A 15,679-nucleotide genomic window follows, 5' to 3' on the forward strand; every position below is an offset into this window, starting at 1 on the left:
CGTGGGTGAGCTAATTGCAAAATGGGTAGTTATCTCAACAATTAGATTTTGAATAGAAATATCATTTCGCACGTTACTGTACTGTTTAGCAACTGTTCCAGCCCTTTAGGTCTCATTTAATTTGCAAAACACAATTCCCTCCTCAGTTATGTCAGTAAGTTGCAGGAAAATTTTAACCCATTAATTGTTTATCATGAACTTGATAAAAAAGTAACGAAATATCGTCATTCGCCTTGCCTGTGACAAAACTTCCCTCTGACAAAATTCACTAAAAGTCCAAAATTTAATTTAATTCCTCGCATATTTTTTTGGAGAGTGGGTCTCTTCAATTATAATAAAATAAAATAATAAATGCTTCATACACCTCACTGAAGGCTGCTCCTGCAGCCCTAATAGGAAGAAGCAGTGAAATATTTAAGAATTGCATTTTGAAATCAGCATTAATCAGGACAAAATACACACGCATGAAATTCAATGAAAAAAAATTGATTTGAAATTAATCTTTATTTTGTATCATTCGACTTAGGAATATATGGAGAATAGTTAGTTATTCAATGCCAGGGAGGATATGCAACCTGCTTGACGCGCACTATTAATTGCAGCATAAAATTGTCCATTTTCTTGTTTCTAAAATGCATAAATTAACTCTCGATCCAGACGAGTTATTATAAGCAACGAGAAGGCGTTCTTCAAACCCGGAAATCTGCGGTGGAGAACACTGTGCCATGAAATCCGAGTTTCGCACGCGTGACTGGCAAGCTGATGGTGCGCGACAATCAGTAATATTTCACTCTTATTGAATCTGATTTCGATTTGATCTTATGAAGCTGAACGTGCTGCATGCCAACGCATCTCGTGGCATAAAAATGAGTAACAGCCTCTTTAGTATGACGGACGCACGCGAGTTAATATTAATAAGTGTGCTCTCGCAATGTGTGTGCGTCTGCATTTCGCGTGGAAAATCATGGCCAGGATGCGAATTTCGTCCTCTCAACTTGGCTCGGCCGCTGCGGCTTTGGGAGCGCGTTGAAATTTATGCACTCCTCTCCTGGCACAGGCATGTCGCTTATGCACTCCCTGGCTCGCGGATCGTTTCGTTTATTTATTCGGAAAGAGCGAGAAGATCAGAGTCAAGTTCACGACGATTGAGTAGCAGCTATATAGGTGCGTTTTCGATGAGTGTGTGTGTGCGAGTTTGTGTCACCTGGCACTGCGCCTCCTTTTCTGTGTGCGACTGTTTCCATGCAGCACACACAGCGAGTCGATGACCTTTGTGAAGGTGACCTTTGCCGGGGCACCAGGTGACCACGAGAGCGAGCGCGACGGGGGGCCAGCTCCGCGCCATTACTTTTAATGCCGCTCATCTCGCGCGCTCGGCGTTGTTAAGTCCTAAATTAATGAGTCTCTGCTCGCCATCCGATAACAAAACGCCCGTGTTCTCGCGCGCCGACAGCAAAGCGGATATTGGATCGCCCGCGCGCCTCAGGGTTGCCACGTCCCTTCGTACCACCCTTGCAAACAGCAAACGCCCGCTTGCCCAAAACTGCTCATTTGGAGCGGTTGAAGCTAATTAATGGCTAAATTTGTATGCATCTTCATGTGTTGTCACTTGCTTTAAATTTAAATAATTTATTTATTTTTTCAATTATCACATATTAGGATTATTTTAAGTAAAAATTTTGCTTTACTTGGTGTACCGTGTTATTCATCTTTGTTAAATTGATGTAATTTTGCCCAAATTCTAATTTAGATGTTACGTAACGCACAGAATGATCGCATCAGCAAAAGCTACTAAACTTTAATCAACGAGAAGCACATGTGCGTCCAGCAAAATTGAGCTGGGGTCCTGCCATAATTTTCAATTTTATCTTTAAGTGCTGCAAACAGATAAAAAACACATCATCTGCGATTTAGAAACTAAATTTTCATTGCTAATCTAGTTTTGGTTTGTCGCAATTTTTATTTAGGATGATCTAGAAAATTCTGTCCAAATAAATGTGTTTTCAAAATTACAATTTTATCAGGTAAAAACGAACAAATTAATCAAAATTAAGGTACGAGACTGCTATTTATTGATTGGCAACCCTAATTGCGATTTGTTCCGCAGACAAGAAGGAGCCCAAGAGGCCGATTGTTATGCAATAAAACACGCACGCTTGTATTGGGTTTCCTCTGCGACTATATCACTGGATGCTGCTTTTCGCTGCTGGGTGAATTACGGCCCCGCGCAGTCTTACATAACGGCGGCCTGCCTGGCGGTTTTTGCATTTATTCATCAGTGTCACTTTTTGCCTAATTTTTTTACTTTACGTCCGCGCATTGGTTAACCTCAATGGAAACTTTTGATGAAAACATGAATGGGTTGCGTTTAGTGCTTGTTTTGTGGCACACATTTAAATTTATTGTTCAACAACATTTACATAACAATTTTTATTTTCTCTTGGCAGCACAACCTACAACAGAAATCACAAATGAGACGGTTGAACAAAAGTGTTTGCTCCCCCGGCACTTCGCAGAACATTGCCACGCGCGCACGATTTTTCCCTTTACTCTTTAAATCCTGTTGGATGAGTTTGTATGCGTGCTTGCTGCTGCTGGCAACACCTGGCTTTTACTTGCGTGTTTGCATAATTCAACATGCGATTTCTGTGCGATTGGACAGTACACTTGGGAATAATATGATGCACCAATGCTTTTACAGACACCAGATAAGGAAATAAATAAATTAGGAAAAGAGATCAGTCTGGGACAGACACACAATAAATTTTCCCCACCATTTAAATCAACATGCTCGCATCGCAATAAAAACTTTTACATATTTTTTTAGAGAAAAATGCAGTCTTTGATCAAAGCCAAAATCTTCATGTGCTAAATAAGTTTAAATTAACAGTGTATGAAAAATAAATAAAAACTATAACTTTATAATAACAAAATATGGTAGACTCACCATTTTCGCCCAACTCACACTTCTCGCTAGGATAGGGCATTAACATTGATTCTTCCCATCAGAGCGAGAAGTGTGAGTGAACGGAAAGCGTGAGTTCCCTATAGCTCTTTGACAATTAATTCACAAGAGGAACAAGCCAGTGGTCTATAGAGTTGCTATCAAAACTTTACGTGAAAATATAAATATTGATGTTAATTAAAACGGTAAAAAATATTGCAAAACACGCATGGTTGAAACCAATACATATGACAAAAATAATCAAGTCAACAACAGTTTAGAAAATAGCGTTGAAACACAAACAGATTCAACACAAAAGTTCACTTAGTAGGAACTTCTACTAGGACTCGTCAGGTTCTCTCAAGCCTTCACTTTTCTGCTCCTTGCCCACCATTGCCAGAAGTGCTTTAGCCTCGTTATCACGGTCAAGCACGCTCGAACGTTCACCCTGTGATTCCAGATATTTGAGTATGTATGTGTTATTAGAAAACTAAACGACTCTCACCAGTTCTTCAGGAGTTGGTGGTGGAGGTCCTATGGCCCACACCTCTACGTGACTCACATCAAATTGCTTGCTAGTGGACATCATTGGGCTGTGGTAGGTGGTGCAACTCTCTGAGCAGAAGCCCTTGCCATAGTTAGCGTCCAGATACAGTCCAAAATAGTCCAACTGACCACCCATACCCTAACAAAAATGTATACTTAAATTACTTCACATTTTGGGCAAAAATAGTTACCAGTCCGTTTGGCATTGTCTGCTGCTGCACATTTAGGTACTGGAAATGCTCGTTATACCCAGATGTAGGGTAAATTGCCATTTTAGGCCTCAAGTTGAAAAGAAAGCACCTGTTATCCCCTGAAATGAATAGTAACTGTTATTTATCTGACAAAATATATTTCAAGTTGAAATTACCAACAAATTTTGGTCCAACGTTCCATGAAGCAACAGCAAACCCACCGAAAACATGCCCTCCAGCATCCTGAACCAAAATAATGGTCGGCCCTTTCCACACGACGCTCCCGAGCATTTTAGAGAAGCTCTCGCCGTGGACGACGCTGGAGAAAAGGAAACGCCAATTTTTGCGGCAGTCGGAAGGCACTGCAGTGGCCAAGAAGGCAACAGCCGCCTGATCCAAAATTGTAGCCTTGGCACTGGGAAGGCCTTCGCACAGAGGAAACAGCCGCTTTTTGCCTACATTTGGGTCAGCATTGAGGAAAATTTTCTCAAAGACAGCCGCTTGCATCGCCAGCAGGCCTGGAGGAGCGGCCGCCAACCACTTGGACGCCTCCATCTCGGTAACAGCCAGATCCATTGGAGCGGCAGACATCAGGGTCTGCTTGGTGCTCTTTCCAGGGAAGAGCAAGTCGTGGCAGAGGCAGGAGGACAGCAAACTGAGCGGTCCGACCGGCAGTTGGGACCACGCCTGGCCGGCCGCCTGGAGGTAAGAGGCGGTAACGCCTTCAACCAGAGCCACAACCTGGCCAGAAGTACAGGATTTTCCACCCTTTGACGCCAGGGCGACCAAGAGGGCAGCCTGTTCATCCACTGAGCCTCGCACAGCGTGAACATACAATGTGGCTAGGCGGTTGAAGGTTATCGGAGAGGAGCCTAATTGAGCCAAAATCAGTTCCAGAAGTTCCTTCGTCGCCCTCCCTTGCCATAGAGCCTGCGGAAAACAAGATTCCAGTGATATACTACACGTGGCGAGAATTCTCGTTTGAGATTGATAGCACATCATCTCAAAAGTACTTCGGTTGATGGCAAAAGCAATAAAATCATATATTGCTGTTATAAGATCGTTACGGGGTATTCTGAAAAAAGCTCACATTGAACCATTTTGTGATCAATAAAGCTATGATACCATATGCCACCAAAACTATATAGGACAAGAATAATGCAACATAATCCATAGTTTTGAATTTTAAATAATTTAATAAAAAAATGTTAGAATTTTACTATAACTACTATCATAATAGTGGAATCATTAAAATTAACAGGATAGTTATAATTGTTTCTAATCGACTGCTGCGAATACCCTCTAGTTGTCAACATATGTTGTATAAAATCACAAAGTTTGTTATTCAAGAACTTAAAATAACCTGCAGTTTTTCATGAGAAGCTGCGCTTGACGAACCAGCAACTTTATGGAATCCATCCTTTATCTTTTCACGCTCATCAGGGCTGAGTGGGTCCTCGTGAGATGCTGATTTAGCGTTGTTTGAACCCATTTTAGACCAAAAGAAATGCAATCTAACAAAAATATTTGTTAACATTCAGCAAGTTCAGTTATCCAACAACCATACCTACAAGTCAGTCAAATTTTCCACAACAGATTGGCTCAAAAGCAAAATAAAATATTCATGAAACTAGTATTAACACCATACAAAAACTATATCTTGATTAACAAAATCATATCCATGATAAAGCTTGAGCAAAAAATGTTGTTTGGACTATTTTGAGCAAGAAGGGGGTGTGTCCCAATTCTTCTCCTTTGAATATGTGCTTTCAGCGGAGTGTGCGCACTACACTCAACAGAGATGTGCTGATATTATTATCAGCACTTTCTTAAAAATAGGGAGCCTAGCATTATTTGAAACCCACCTAACCTATGGATGCAATTTTCGAGCATCCGTGTCAAAATCCGATTGTAATTAAATTTGAACCAACTAGTTCTCCTGTTTTGATGTAATTTTCATCATATATAAAAAAGAGCAATACACGCACTTTAAACATAGCAATATTAATAAGCAATCGCGCGAGGATAGAAAATTAAAAATAGTTGGTAGCCTATTGAACTTCGCTAGTTATAGAGATGTCTAGTAATCTGGAATAATCCTTTTTTAAACAAAATTCACGTCTTCTTTATTTTTCGTGTGCACATGAGCACATTTTTTCAGAGTTTAAATTGTTTTTTTATGCTTCAAATGTTTTTGATTCCTTACGGATACTGCTCGATGGACCAACCATTGAAAGGAATTTTGTATTTATCTCAACATGTGTCAGTTGAAGAACCTTCAGTGTATTTCAGGTGACTCTTGAACATGGAGACTCCAAACAGCCTGGAATAGAGTTGACCACCACCGCTGATGCTGCATTCCCTTAAGAGCTGCGAAAAGGGACCACAGTGTAAATAAAATTGAAGCATTAAATTAAACACCATGCTTTTATTTGCACGAAGTATTATAGCATATATTTTGGTTAGAGTGAGGCAATAAATAGCAAAATTAGTGAATTGCTCAGAACAAATGTACACACAAACAGAGCCGGAAAATCTACTGGTCCGTCTTTAGTTTGTTATGGGACTTTGTAGACATTTTTCTGCCACAAAGGTCATACCCTCGTTGAAGATTCATTTCATCATCCGTGTTTGAACTTTGCTCACTGTCGCTTGAATCAGGGTAGTTGCCAATGCCAGGTAGGATCCCAATGCAGGTCATCACAGGTCCAGACTGTTGCTCTCCTTTAAATTTTAATAGTCAAAAAACTTATAAAATTCATTTAAATTTCAAAATACCTTCATGCTTTCTCTTCACGTCACTTTGCGCCTCTGGTGTTGAAGGCTCGGAGCACTTTCTCTTGACTGCACCAACCAGAAGCTTTTGTTGTGATCTCACTGCTGATCCGCTCCCGCCTCCACCCACCGGCTTCTTGATTACTTCCAGATTGATCCTTGTCTGCAAACTGTCATCCTGAAGACTATTCACAGCGTTCCGGTATTCAGCAATGGCTTCTTCCTCCTCAGCATTTTTCCGCTTCTCAGCCTCGATCTTGTGCTTGTCCACCTGGTCCAGAAAATTGATTTCGTCGTCATCTAACCCCTTGATCATGTTCTCTGGTAGATAAGATTTTTTTAGTTCTCTATCACATTATTACAAACATTTCAATTTACTAAGTTTGTGCGCTTCTTCAAATTCCATTTCTTTCTTCATCTTTTGCTCCTGCAAACGTTCGTAAAGACATCTGGGGTCGTAAGCTTCTTCTGGAGCCTCTGTCATGGCATAACAGGGGCAAAAAATAATGTTATAGTATTGCACGTGAAGACGGAGAGCACCCATTACTCCCATATTATTTGTGTTTGTATGTTTAAATCTCTACCCTGCGGATCGTCGGGCTTCCGGACACGCTCCCATTCCTCCTGACGCTTTTTCTTCTGTTCCTCGACCTCACTCTCGGTAACGAAGCCTGAACTCATATTTTCTCTTTCAAATTCCTCGTAGACGTGACAAAAAATCCAAAGTTACTAAATTTGTCCAACACGCTTTTTTGACCCCGTGCTACGTTTCTCACTATGATCTCTCTTCTGTCTGTGTTGTTTTCAGTTCTGTTCTGTGCTTGTGCTGTGTGTGCTGCGCAATGGCAAATCCGTAAAGTCAGTCTTATTCGTCAAACGTCAACGAAACAAATTACTACGATTGGTCGCTGCCTCGATATTTAAAATTTTTGGCCAATGGATACGGAGTTAGTGCAGGTGTGTATTATTATTGGTCACTTGTGCCGCCATCTTTATCTTTGAAGAAAAACCAGACCAGCTGCGAGGAGGAGGGCTCCGGCGCTGCTCGAATTTGTTCAATAAATTCTGTCTTCGGCCCGAAATTCGGCCCAAATCGCAGCCATGGTGGTGACCAATAGTTTCACTCTGCCCACCGAGGAAGAGCTGACCGTTAAAGAGGTCGACCTGAGCAGCCCAATCCTTATGGCTGGCGCTTTTCACTTGGGAAAATACTGCGAAACCGTGTCAAATGTTTGTTTTCATTTTAATTTATAATTCCTTTTTTTCATAACTTTTGTTTAACTCCAATTTCAGGAGTTCATGCTTTGCAAAAGTGAGACCGGTGACCCAAGGAGTTGTATCAAGGAAGGGAAACTTGTCACAAGCTGCGCCAATCAATTCTTCAGTCAAATGAAGAAGTTTTGCCGCGATGAGATTGAGCAGTATGCTAATTGTCTGCAAAAATCCAGCGGAAACCTGGAATATTCTAAGTAATATAATCAACTGATATTAAATTTGTGAACCCTGTTTCAATTTAACCTTATTCAGGTGCCGCAAAACGCAAGGCGTGTACGACAAGTGCGTGTTGGACAACCTTGGCATCGAGCGACCAGAGTTTGGCTACTTCTGCAGAGTCAAGATTCATGACAGTAAGAGGCCCAAGCCCGCAATTGAGAAGCCCAAGCTGTACCCTGACGCCACACCAGGCCTCCCTGAAGAAGCCGCTCAGCCTCCTGCGAAGTACGGACACAGGTTCTACTTGTGGTAGACAAATTTAAAGGGGAATTATTGTTGTATAGTAATATAGATATTGCTCCTTGAGAAAATGTGCAGTGAAATAAACTGATACTTTGTTGATCTATTTAAGAATTCTATTTCTAAAATGTAATTTTAAATCAAATATTGATTTTCTGATTGGTATAAATAATGGATAAAGATAAAATTGTATTTTGGGTCTGTAATTTTCTCTATCATTATAGTAATAATTCAAGGGGTTTATTTTTTCCTTGTGCTACCCAAAAAATTGCAAACTGATATTTTTAGAGAGGAATTCGATTCCACAATAATTTTCTGTAAGAAACAACATCATTTTACCCTGAGGGCAAAAAATACGTGCATTGAAAACTAAAATAGTTTTGATAAACGTTCAAACCATTGGCGCGTTTGCGATCTGTGACGCGCGTACTGCGCAAGCGAAGCTGTTGTAAAGGGGAAGGGAAGGGGAAGTACGGCGAGAACGAATGAAGGAGAGAAAAGCAACAGAAAAAGCTAAGCAAAGTGAAAGACACTAATACTAATTACGCTCAGCCGCTTTAAACTAACTAGGGTTTGCTGTCCAAAAAGAGCTGAGCCGCAGATGCGGACAGTCCGCTGAGGCGCTGTCGAGAAGGTTGAATGTCCGCTGGCGTGCAAACGAACCGATCTACTGTTGCGTTTGTGTGCAGGCAGGCTCTCCGTTGTGTTTTTGCATCCGAGGTTGTCCAAGCGACGCAGAAGACGAGAGTAATGCACGTCTGAGCATCGGACGGAGGCAAAAGGACCAAAATGAAGGTGACCAAGGAGGCGCTCGAGGCGAGCCAAAAGGCAATGCGGCGCCACAGCGGCGCCGCCGTCCCAACCCTCGACCCAGCGTGCGACGATGTCATCGCCGACGTCGACACGCATTCGGTCACTTCGGTGTTTTTTTCGGACGGGATGCTCGGACAGGTGCGTCATATCTTCTGTAGTCATACTGCTGGAATCTTTCCAGCCTAAAAAAAACAGTTGACTTGTTGAGAATCACCAGGGGCTCTGTTTATTTATTTATTTTTAATCCGCCGGTCGATTATCCAAAATAATCCATGCCTATAAACAATTTCTAAGAAATGAAGTTCTTAAGTTATTTTTGTTATAATCAATCCTGAAGCTGAAACATTTTGGTCTCCCTTCCACAGGCTCTGCTATCACAGGATTTGAACTTTTCCGCGCCAAATGATGAAAAAGCCAAGTCTACTGACGCCGATCTAAGTCTTTCCAAGGCCAATGGACCAACACTACCACCAATGTCGGCCCTGTCGAGGGGAGCCGTTCCTAGGCTGGACCATTTGACAGAGCCGCCGGTTCAAATCGACACTGGTTTGCTGGATGGATTGCACGTCGACGACTTCACCAACGGTTACAAGCTGTCCACTTCGCCAGGACTGCTGAATGGCACGATTTCCATGGCGGAGGTGCACCCTGATCGTGACCAATTGATTGGAGGGCCGCCTTCCGCAGGAGACAAGGTTCCTGAGGCGATGTTTGAAACTCCATCGTCGCCGCCCTTGCCCGCCGAGACAGACGTGGCTGGCTCATTGCTGCTATCCAGCTCCAGAGGACCGTTGCCTACCATATCCAGCAGCCAGGTGTCCTCGCTGCTATCAGCCCTCAATTCCGACCTTTCCAACCCAGAGCTTGAGCTCTCCCCACCTAGGAAAATGAATGAGTCACTCGAAAAGGTCAGCTTATACATGCATAAGTAGAGCCAAATTCATACCTATAGTGCCATTTAATGTGAATCACAAAAGAAAGCTTCAAAATTTATTTGTTACGAAATATGTAAATAATGATTTATGGCTTTAATTGATTGGATTTGTATTATATTGGTTAGGAAAAGACTACTGCACCCTTCAAAAGTGCCTGATATTGTTTTTATCTCAATTGAAAGGTGACTTGTTTTACCAGCCTAACACAAGATGAAATTTCAGGTTGATCTTTTGATCACACCGGAGCGCGTGTCCACCCTGACGCAAACAGACAGCCTCGATGGCATTGACTGTCTAATCCCCTTGTCCACGCCAGAAGACAAGTCACCCGCCATGATGACCATGATGTTCCCAAGGTTCATCAAACCTGATCCGCAGCCCTCTCCTTCCCCTCCCATACCGCCGCCTGCACCACCTCCACAACCGCCTCCTCAGGTGGTGGTTAAACAAGAGAAACCTAAACGGAAGACCAAACCTAGGACCAAAAAATTGATTCCGCTTGCGCCGGCACCGCAACCTCCACCTCCTGCAGAAAGTGGGACAACTGCAGAACGCGTTTGTTGTTTCAAGTGTTCCTCCTGCCCCTTCCTGAGCATGGACAAAGAAGGTGTTGATCAACACATCAAGGAGGAGCACGCGGTCAACAAGTCAGCACACACTGGTCCTGCTGGTGGAACAGGCAGCCACCAGCAGCAGCAGTATCTCACTGAACCTGTCAACCAGGAGCTCAGGTGCCCTGGCTGTCCCAACATATTCTTCAGTCCAGATTCTCTTAAGGTTCGCACTTTCACGTGGATATTTTACAAGATCTGTTGAATGAAACAGGTTTAAAATACATATTTATTATCTACAGCATTATTGTCGTTTAGTTTACAATAAGCAACTTTGCCGTGTTATTTTAAGACTTTGTTATTTTTGCAGGTACACCTAATCCACGATCACAGAGTGGACGAAAAGGACACTCCTAAGATCATAAACTGTCTGCGAATAGTGACGAGCATCCCCATGCAGCAGCGCTCTTCGGCAGAGCGGCAGCGTTCTGTTGAGCGACAGCCTGAGCCGCCCCCACCTCCGCCTCCGGTGAAGGTGCAGCAAGCGCCAGAATCGGTTGAGTACATTCCTATTGTGGACGTGGAAGAGACCAAGAAAAGCAGCAGAGTCAAGAAGGAGGCGAAAAACACGGAGGCGTACGCGGCTAAAAACTTGGAGGTGTACACGGATGACGCAGGCAAAATCAAAGTGAGAAATCTCAATGGTGCACCTGCCGTGGATCCTGCGGCCCCTGAAACCTCCAGTGGCTCTGGGGGAGACGCTTGTGAGAGCTCAGATCTCGATGCTATCGAGGAGGAAGATGAGGAGGAGGAAGAAGAGGAGGACGAGAAGAAAAAGAAGGGCAGACCTAAAGGCTCCAAAAGTATAGGCATCACTGAATTTAAAAGACAAAATCCATCTTTTAGGCTTGGTGAAAAAGTGAGTACTTGATTTCAAATTTTGTTGTGCATTGCTAAAAGCAACTTGTCTTCTTCAAATCTTATATTAATCAATTCCTTACAATGTATTATATTGTCTAAAGAAATCTACCCAAAAAGAGCTCTACTTTGCCAGGAAATTGTTTTCTATACATACAAGTTTTTTTATAGTCAAGGTAATACATGCAGCACAAACAATTAAAATATAATCGGCAAACAGGGCTAGCAAAATATTGCAAAAAGAGACAATTGCAATAAATAATATTTCGCTGAACTAAACTGGACTTCTTTAAACTTGCCATAAATACTTAATGATCAGGGAGGGGAATTTGGCAATGGAGCAGTCTCTAAGTCGGTGTGACAAGTCGTTCCAAGGTCTTACTACCCTATAAGAAAATTTTTTGTTTATTTTTTTAATTATGTTTTAACTTATATGTATCCACTCACACTATGCAGCTAGTTCATTGTCTCTTATCTGTGTGCATTGCAGGAGCTGGGCTACAGATGTGCGGTGTCGGGTTGCGCAACGCGGATGCGTTCTCATGACAACATTGAGTACCATCGCAAATGCCACATGCCTCAGAATAGCGACGGATCAAGCGACTATGCTTGCCCTGAGTGCGACCAGAAGTTTGGCCAATGGCGGGTGTTGTCAATGCACCTGTGGCGGTCCCACACAATCGACATGGAGTTGTACACCTGCGATAAGTGTGACTTCAAGACCAACAGCCACAGCATGCTCATCAACATTCACAAGCGCATACATGGTGAGGAGAAGCCCTTTTTGTGTGACGCCTGCGGGAAAGGATTCAAGACAAACAAGCAGCTCCGTAACCACAGAGTAAGGCGCTTGTAGAAAATTTGTCAGTAGGATAGTTGAAGTGAAAATTTTGCAGTGTTGATTAATAATAGTTTTTCATGATTTAATCCTAAAAGTTTTTTGTGCAATGCTAGTTCACTTTGCTTAGTTATAATAATATTGCAAAGCCATTAGCAATTACAGTATTTCCTTTGATTGCATTCAAAAAGTACTCAATATTAAATTAACGATTAATTCGTTATCTCTACAAGTAATGTCAATAATTTATTAAACAAACCGTATAAAATTTCCAGGCGATTCACACGAGCGGCTCTAGGCCTCGCTCTGTGCATGGCGGCGTTTGCGACATTTGTGGTCGCAAATACGCAGACAGGCGGATGCTGCGTATGCACAAAGACACAGTACACGCCAAACTGCGGCCCTATCTGTGCAACTACTGCGGCTACTCAGCTTCCTCTAGGTCGACCCTGAAGATGCACATGCGCCAACACACGGGTGAGAAGCCTTTCGCTTGCACACACTGCGATTACCGCACTTCAGACCACAATTCGCTTCGCCGACATCTCATGAGGCACTCTGGACAGACCAAGTACCGGTGTCCACACTGCGACTACGCATGCATACAGTCCAGCACTTACAAGGTATATCCTGCTCACTGCTAGTGTGTGTAGATATTTTTATTTAAGATAGATATTTTATTGCTCATACTCATAACTTTAAAATTAATAATGTGTCACATTGCAAGGTACTTTATTTATATATTTTTTAAAAAAAATAATATAACTTTCAGCTGAAATTTTTGGTGTTCTTTACAGGTGCACCTGAAAACAAAACACCCTGGATTAGATGAGGGTCTATTGTTCTCGTGTTCATTCTGCTCATTCCGAACCATCAAAAAGGAGAACTACGACATGCACATGGTCACCCATACGAATGAACCTCCTGCCACAACCGTCCCTGAAGAGACCCCACCCCCAACTCCTGACAGGAAGAGAAAGCTTGCGCCCAACCCTCAGTCTGGGCTCCCTGATACCAATAAAGCTGTCCCCAATGGCAGTGCCCCTCCCTCCACCACTGCCGTCTCCAACAAGGCTAAAATCGCCAAAAAGACTGATCAAGCTAAGAATACCCAACTTGTGAGTATCTTTTTAATGTTCAAGGGCATGAAAAATATATTTTGCAAATCAGTCAGTCAATAACCAATCCTAAGAGAGGAACCTAATCAATCTGATTTTGCAATCATGTCTGCTTTTGGTTCAATTTTATATAATTATAATTTAAAATTGGTAACAAGTAATTAAAAATATGTACTTATTGAATAAATTGATGAAAATTTATTAACTAATATTTTTTAACGATTCTCAATATGTGTGCTCTCAAGAAGTGTTGTACTAAAATCAATATCTATAAATTTAACAGAAAAGTGAACCTAAGAAAAAAGCAAAAGCTGCAGTGAAGCGAGCAGCCGTTCCAGTTGAGTCTGCCGCCACAGCTGCCAACGTCAAAACGACAGTAACCGCCAACGGCACAGCAAAACCACGTCCTGCAACTAAGCCGCAGTCTGCTACCCTTCAACAGGTGTCCTCAAACAACTTCTTGGCTGCCCTTGATACCTTCACTCCGGTCACTAGCCAAAACGTGAGTTAGATTTAGCGTTGCCCCTTGGTAGAAAATAATAAAAAAATCCAATCTTAGTGCTTTGGTGTGGAGGACCGACGGTATCCACTTCTGTCCTCGCAACTGCGCCTCACCACCGCGGACCCCATCACTGCAACCAGTCCGATGATCACACTACTTGATGGCAGACAATTTCTGCAGGTGGCATCAGCTGGCGAGATCATAATGCCTGTCATCCTTGCCCCTCAGGCACTCCAAGTAAGTCCCTTACCTAAAATAATATAAATAATATGATCCTCTTTCTTAAATGGCTTGTTGAGATTTGTTTCGCAATGAAAAGTTCTCTTATGGGCTGGTAATTTGCCTAGAACAAATAATACTTTCCTAATGAGAAAGCAGTTGCAGCCATAAAAAGGTTCATGTAATTTGACCTTTTTATTTTAATTTTCATGGGTAAGAAAGTAAAATTCACTTTTTTCAAATTTTCTTTATTGCAAAGGATAGCATTTGAGCTTGTGAATTTTATTAAAGAGGGTAAAATCACAGGAAGAGCAAGTGGCGGGTTAGACAAGTTTTCGTCTCTCGTTTCCTCTTTTAATAGTTGTTCAGCAATAAGTAAAGTCAAGACTTTTTCAATGATCATGGATTCAGAATTCTCTGTAGTTAATATTGGTATCAATTTTGTTTCGGAGGTTATCAGGCCTGAGGGGCCGAAAAGTAGAGCGTGTTTTTCCCTCGAAGCTATCCATCTGCCCAGAGCAGGTTTATTCAGCAATTTAAATAACTGTAAAATTAAAATTATTTTTTCCAATTTTTTCAATCAATCGTGATGTCTAGTTATGTTTCTGTTTAGATATTTGTTCTGGTGGCTAAACCGTTACTAAAACATTGAAATATATTATATTCCAATTTTCATCATCCTTTCAATAATTATCATTTATTTGTTTGAAGAGATGCTTAGGCAGACTCAGCAGTTTTTATCTGAAGCATCCTTGTAATGTTATTGTTATTATTTATTTCTTGATCTTCGTGTTGCAGTTAGCATTATGTGGAAGTGAGCCAGAGCAAATCTCCAATGAGCTGCTGGAAGGTGCAGCCGTGGCGACGGGCACCACAATTGTGATGAACGGAGCTGAGTTGGCCGAAGTCAAGTGTAAGGTGTCAGACTTGAGCAAAGGCAGCTAATTCATTTATACCGCTGGCCAACGTGCTGCTGTGGTGTTTTATCTTTAAGTTTTTTTTAAGGACTTCTCGCCTCATGTGATATGACGAACGAACGAATTTCCTTGTGAGTCAACAGACTTATTTATTATAAACCATAAATTATGGTTTTGGCGAGACTTGATTGTTTAAAGTGATGCATGCCAAATATATATTTGGTGTCGTTGCATTTTGGTAGCGGAAGCAGTTTGCTTCGTCCTTTGCTAGGTTGCCTCCTTCCGAGGCTAATAAGGTGGCCCTGCCTAATCCCCACTTATAAGCGCATTTAAGAACTTAGTTTTAATTGGTAGCTCATATCAGCTGTCAAGTTGATCCAAGTATTTGTTGAAATGAACCTAGGTGGTAAATGACCTAGGTTCCTCTCCGCGTCTGGCATTATATCTCTTACACTGATCCGCAATAGAGTATACTTAAAGGTATACATATTCATAATATCTGTTGGAAAAATGATGTTGTGTGCATTTTGCAATAGAGTGATGTATTAAATCCGACTTGAAGCTATTAGCTTCAATCTAAGTCCATATTCGAAATACAGTCTTTTTTTCCTGAAACCCTCCCAGATTAAAATAGCCCCACAATTTTTTGGCCTTGAGCATTTAATTCTTGATATAAAA

The 15,679-nt window shown here is 41.9% G+C and overlaps 4 protein-coding genes across 7 annotated transcripts; 2 read left to right on the forward strand and 2 right to left on the reverse strand.

Annotated features, from left to right (window-relative positions):
* Positions 1-2,362: 2,362 nt before the first annotated feature.
* LOC135943779 (MTOR-associated protein MEAK7) lies at positions 2,363-5,637 on the reverse strand. Of its 3 annotated transcripts, none has more exons than XM_065490460.1 (6): positions 5,253-5,637; positions 5,045-5,195; positions 3,858-4,611; positions 3,682-3,800; positions 3,450-3,629; positions 2,363-3,392 (listed from the first exon to the last, which is right to left on the reverse strand). In XM_065490460.1, the coding sequence occupies exons 2-6, from the start codon at positions 5,171-5,173 to the stop codon at positions 3,285-3,287; spliced, it is 1,290 nt and encodes a 429-aa protein (XP_065346532.1). In that variant the 5' UTR covers positions 5,174-5,195; positions 5,253-5,637; the 3' UTR covers positions 2,363-3,284. The 3 variants fall into 3 exon arrangements, with proteins under 3 accessions (XP_065346532.1, XP_065346524.1, XP_065346517.1); XM_065490452.1 differs by having other exon boundaries at positions 5,249-5,637; XM_065490445.1 differs by having other exon boundaries at positions 5,045-5,637.
* A 144-nt stretch (positions 5,638-5,781) lies between these two features.
* Positions 5,782-7,257, reverse strand: LOC135943803 (PSME3-interacting protein). 2 transcript variants are annotated; one of them, XM_065490480.1, is made up of 5 exons: positions 7,041-7,257; positions 6,835-6,933; positions 6,460-6,777; positions 6,282-6,405; positions 5,782-6,051 (listed from the first exon to the last, which is right to left on the reverse strand). In XM_065490480.1, the coding sequence occupies exons 1-5, from the start codon at positions 7,135-7,137 to the stop codon at positions 6,045-6,047; spliced, it is 645 nt and encodes a 214-aa protein (XP_065346552.1). In that variant the 5' UTR covers positions 7,138-7,257; the 3' UTR covers positions 5,782-6,044. The 2 variants fall into 2 exon arrangements, with proteins under 2 accessions (XP_065346552.1, XP_065346544.1); XM_065490472.1 differs by lacking the exon at positions 5,782-6,051 and having other exon boundaries at positions 6,090-6,405.
* Positions 7,258-7,447: 190 nt separating this feature from the next.
* On the forward strand, positions 7,448-8,296 carry ND-19 (NADH dehydrogenase [ubiquinone] 1 alpha subcomplex subunit 8). Its single transcript, XM_065490491.1, has 3 exons — positions 7,448-7,686; positions 7,750-7,925; positions 7,984-8,296. Exons 1-3 carry the CDS (start codon positions 7,558-7,560, stop codon positions 8,201-8,203), a joined length of 525 nt encoding a protein of 174 aa, XP_065346563.1. The 5' UTR covers positions 7,448-7,557; the 3' UTR covers positions 8,204-8,296.
* Positions 8,297-8,665: 369 nt separating this feature from the next.
* On the forward strand, positions 8,666-15,595 carry LOC135947951 (zinc finger protein 335-like). The gene is made up of 11 exons (XM_065496964.1): positions 8,666-8,824; positions 8,880-9,141; positions 9,369-9,911; positions 10,161-10,715; positions 10,860-11,408; positions 11,898-12,248; positions 12,521-12,868; positions 13,043-13,363; positions 13,647-13,865; positions 13,923-14,102; positions 14,883-15,595. Exons 2-11 carry the CDS (start codon positions 8,980-8,982, stop codon positions 15,027-15,029), a joined length of 3,375 nt encoding a protein of 1,124 aa, XP_065353036.1. The 5' UTR covers positions 8,666-8,824; positions 8,880-8,979; the 3' UTR covers positions 15,030-15,595.
* Positions 15,596-15,679: the final 84 nt, after the last annotated feature.

Source organism: Cloeon dipterum, chromosome 1 (assembly GCF_949628265.1).
Source record: "Cloeon dipterum chromosome 1, ieCloDipt1.1, whole genome shotgun sequence".
Lineage (NCBI taxonomy): Eukaryota > Metazoa > Arthropoda > Insecta > Ephemeroptera > Baetidae > Cloeon > Cloeon dipterum.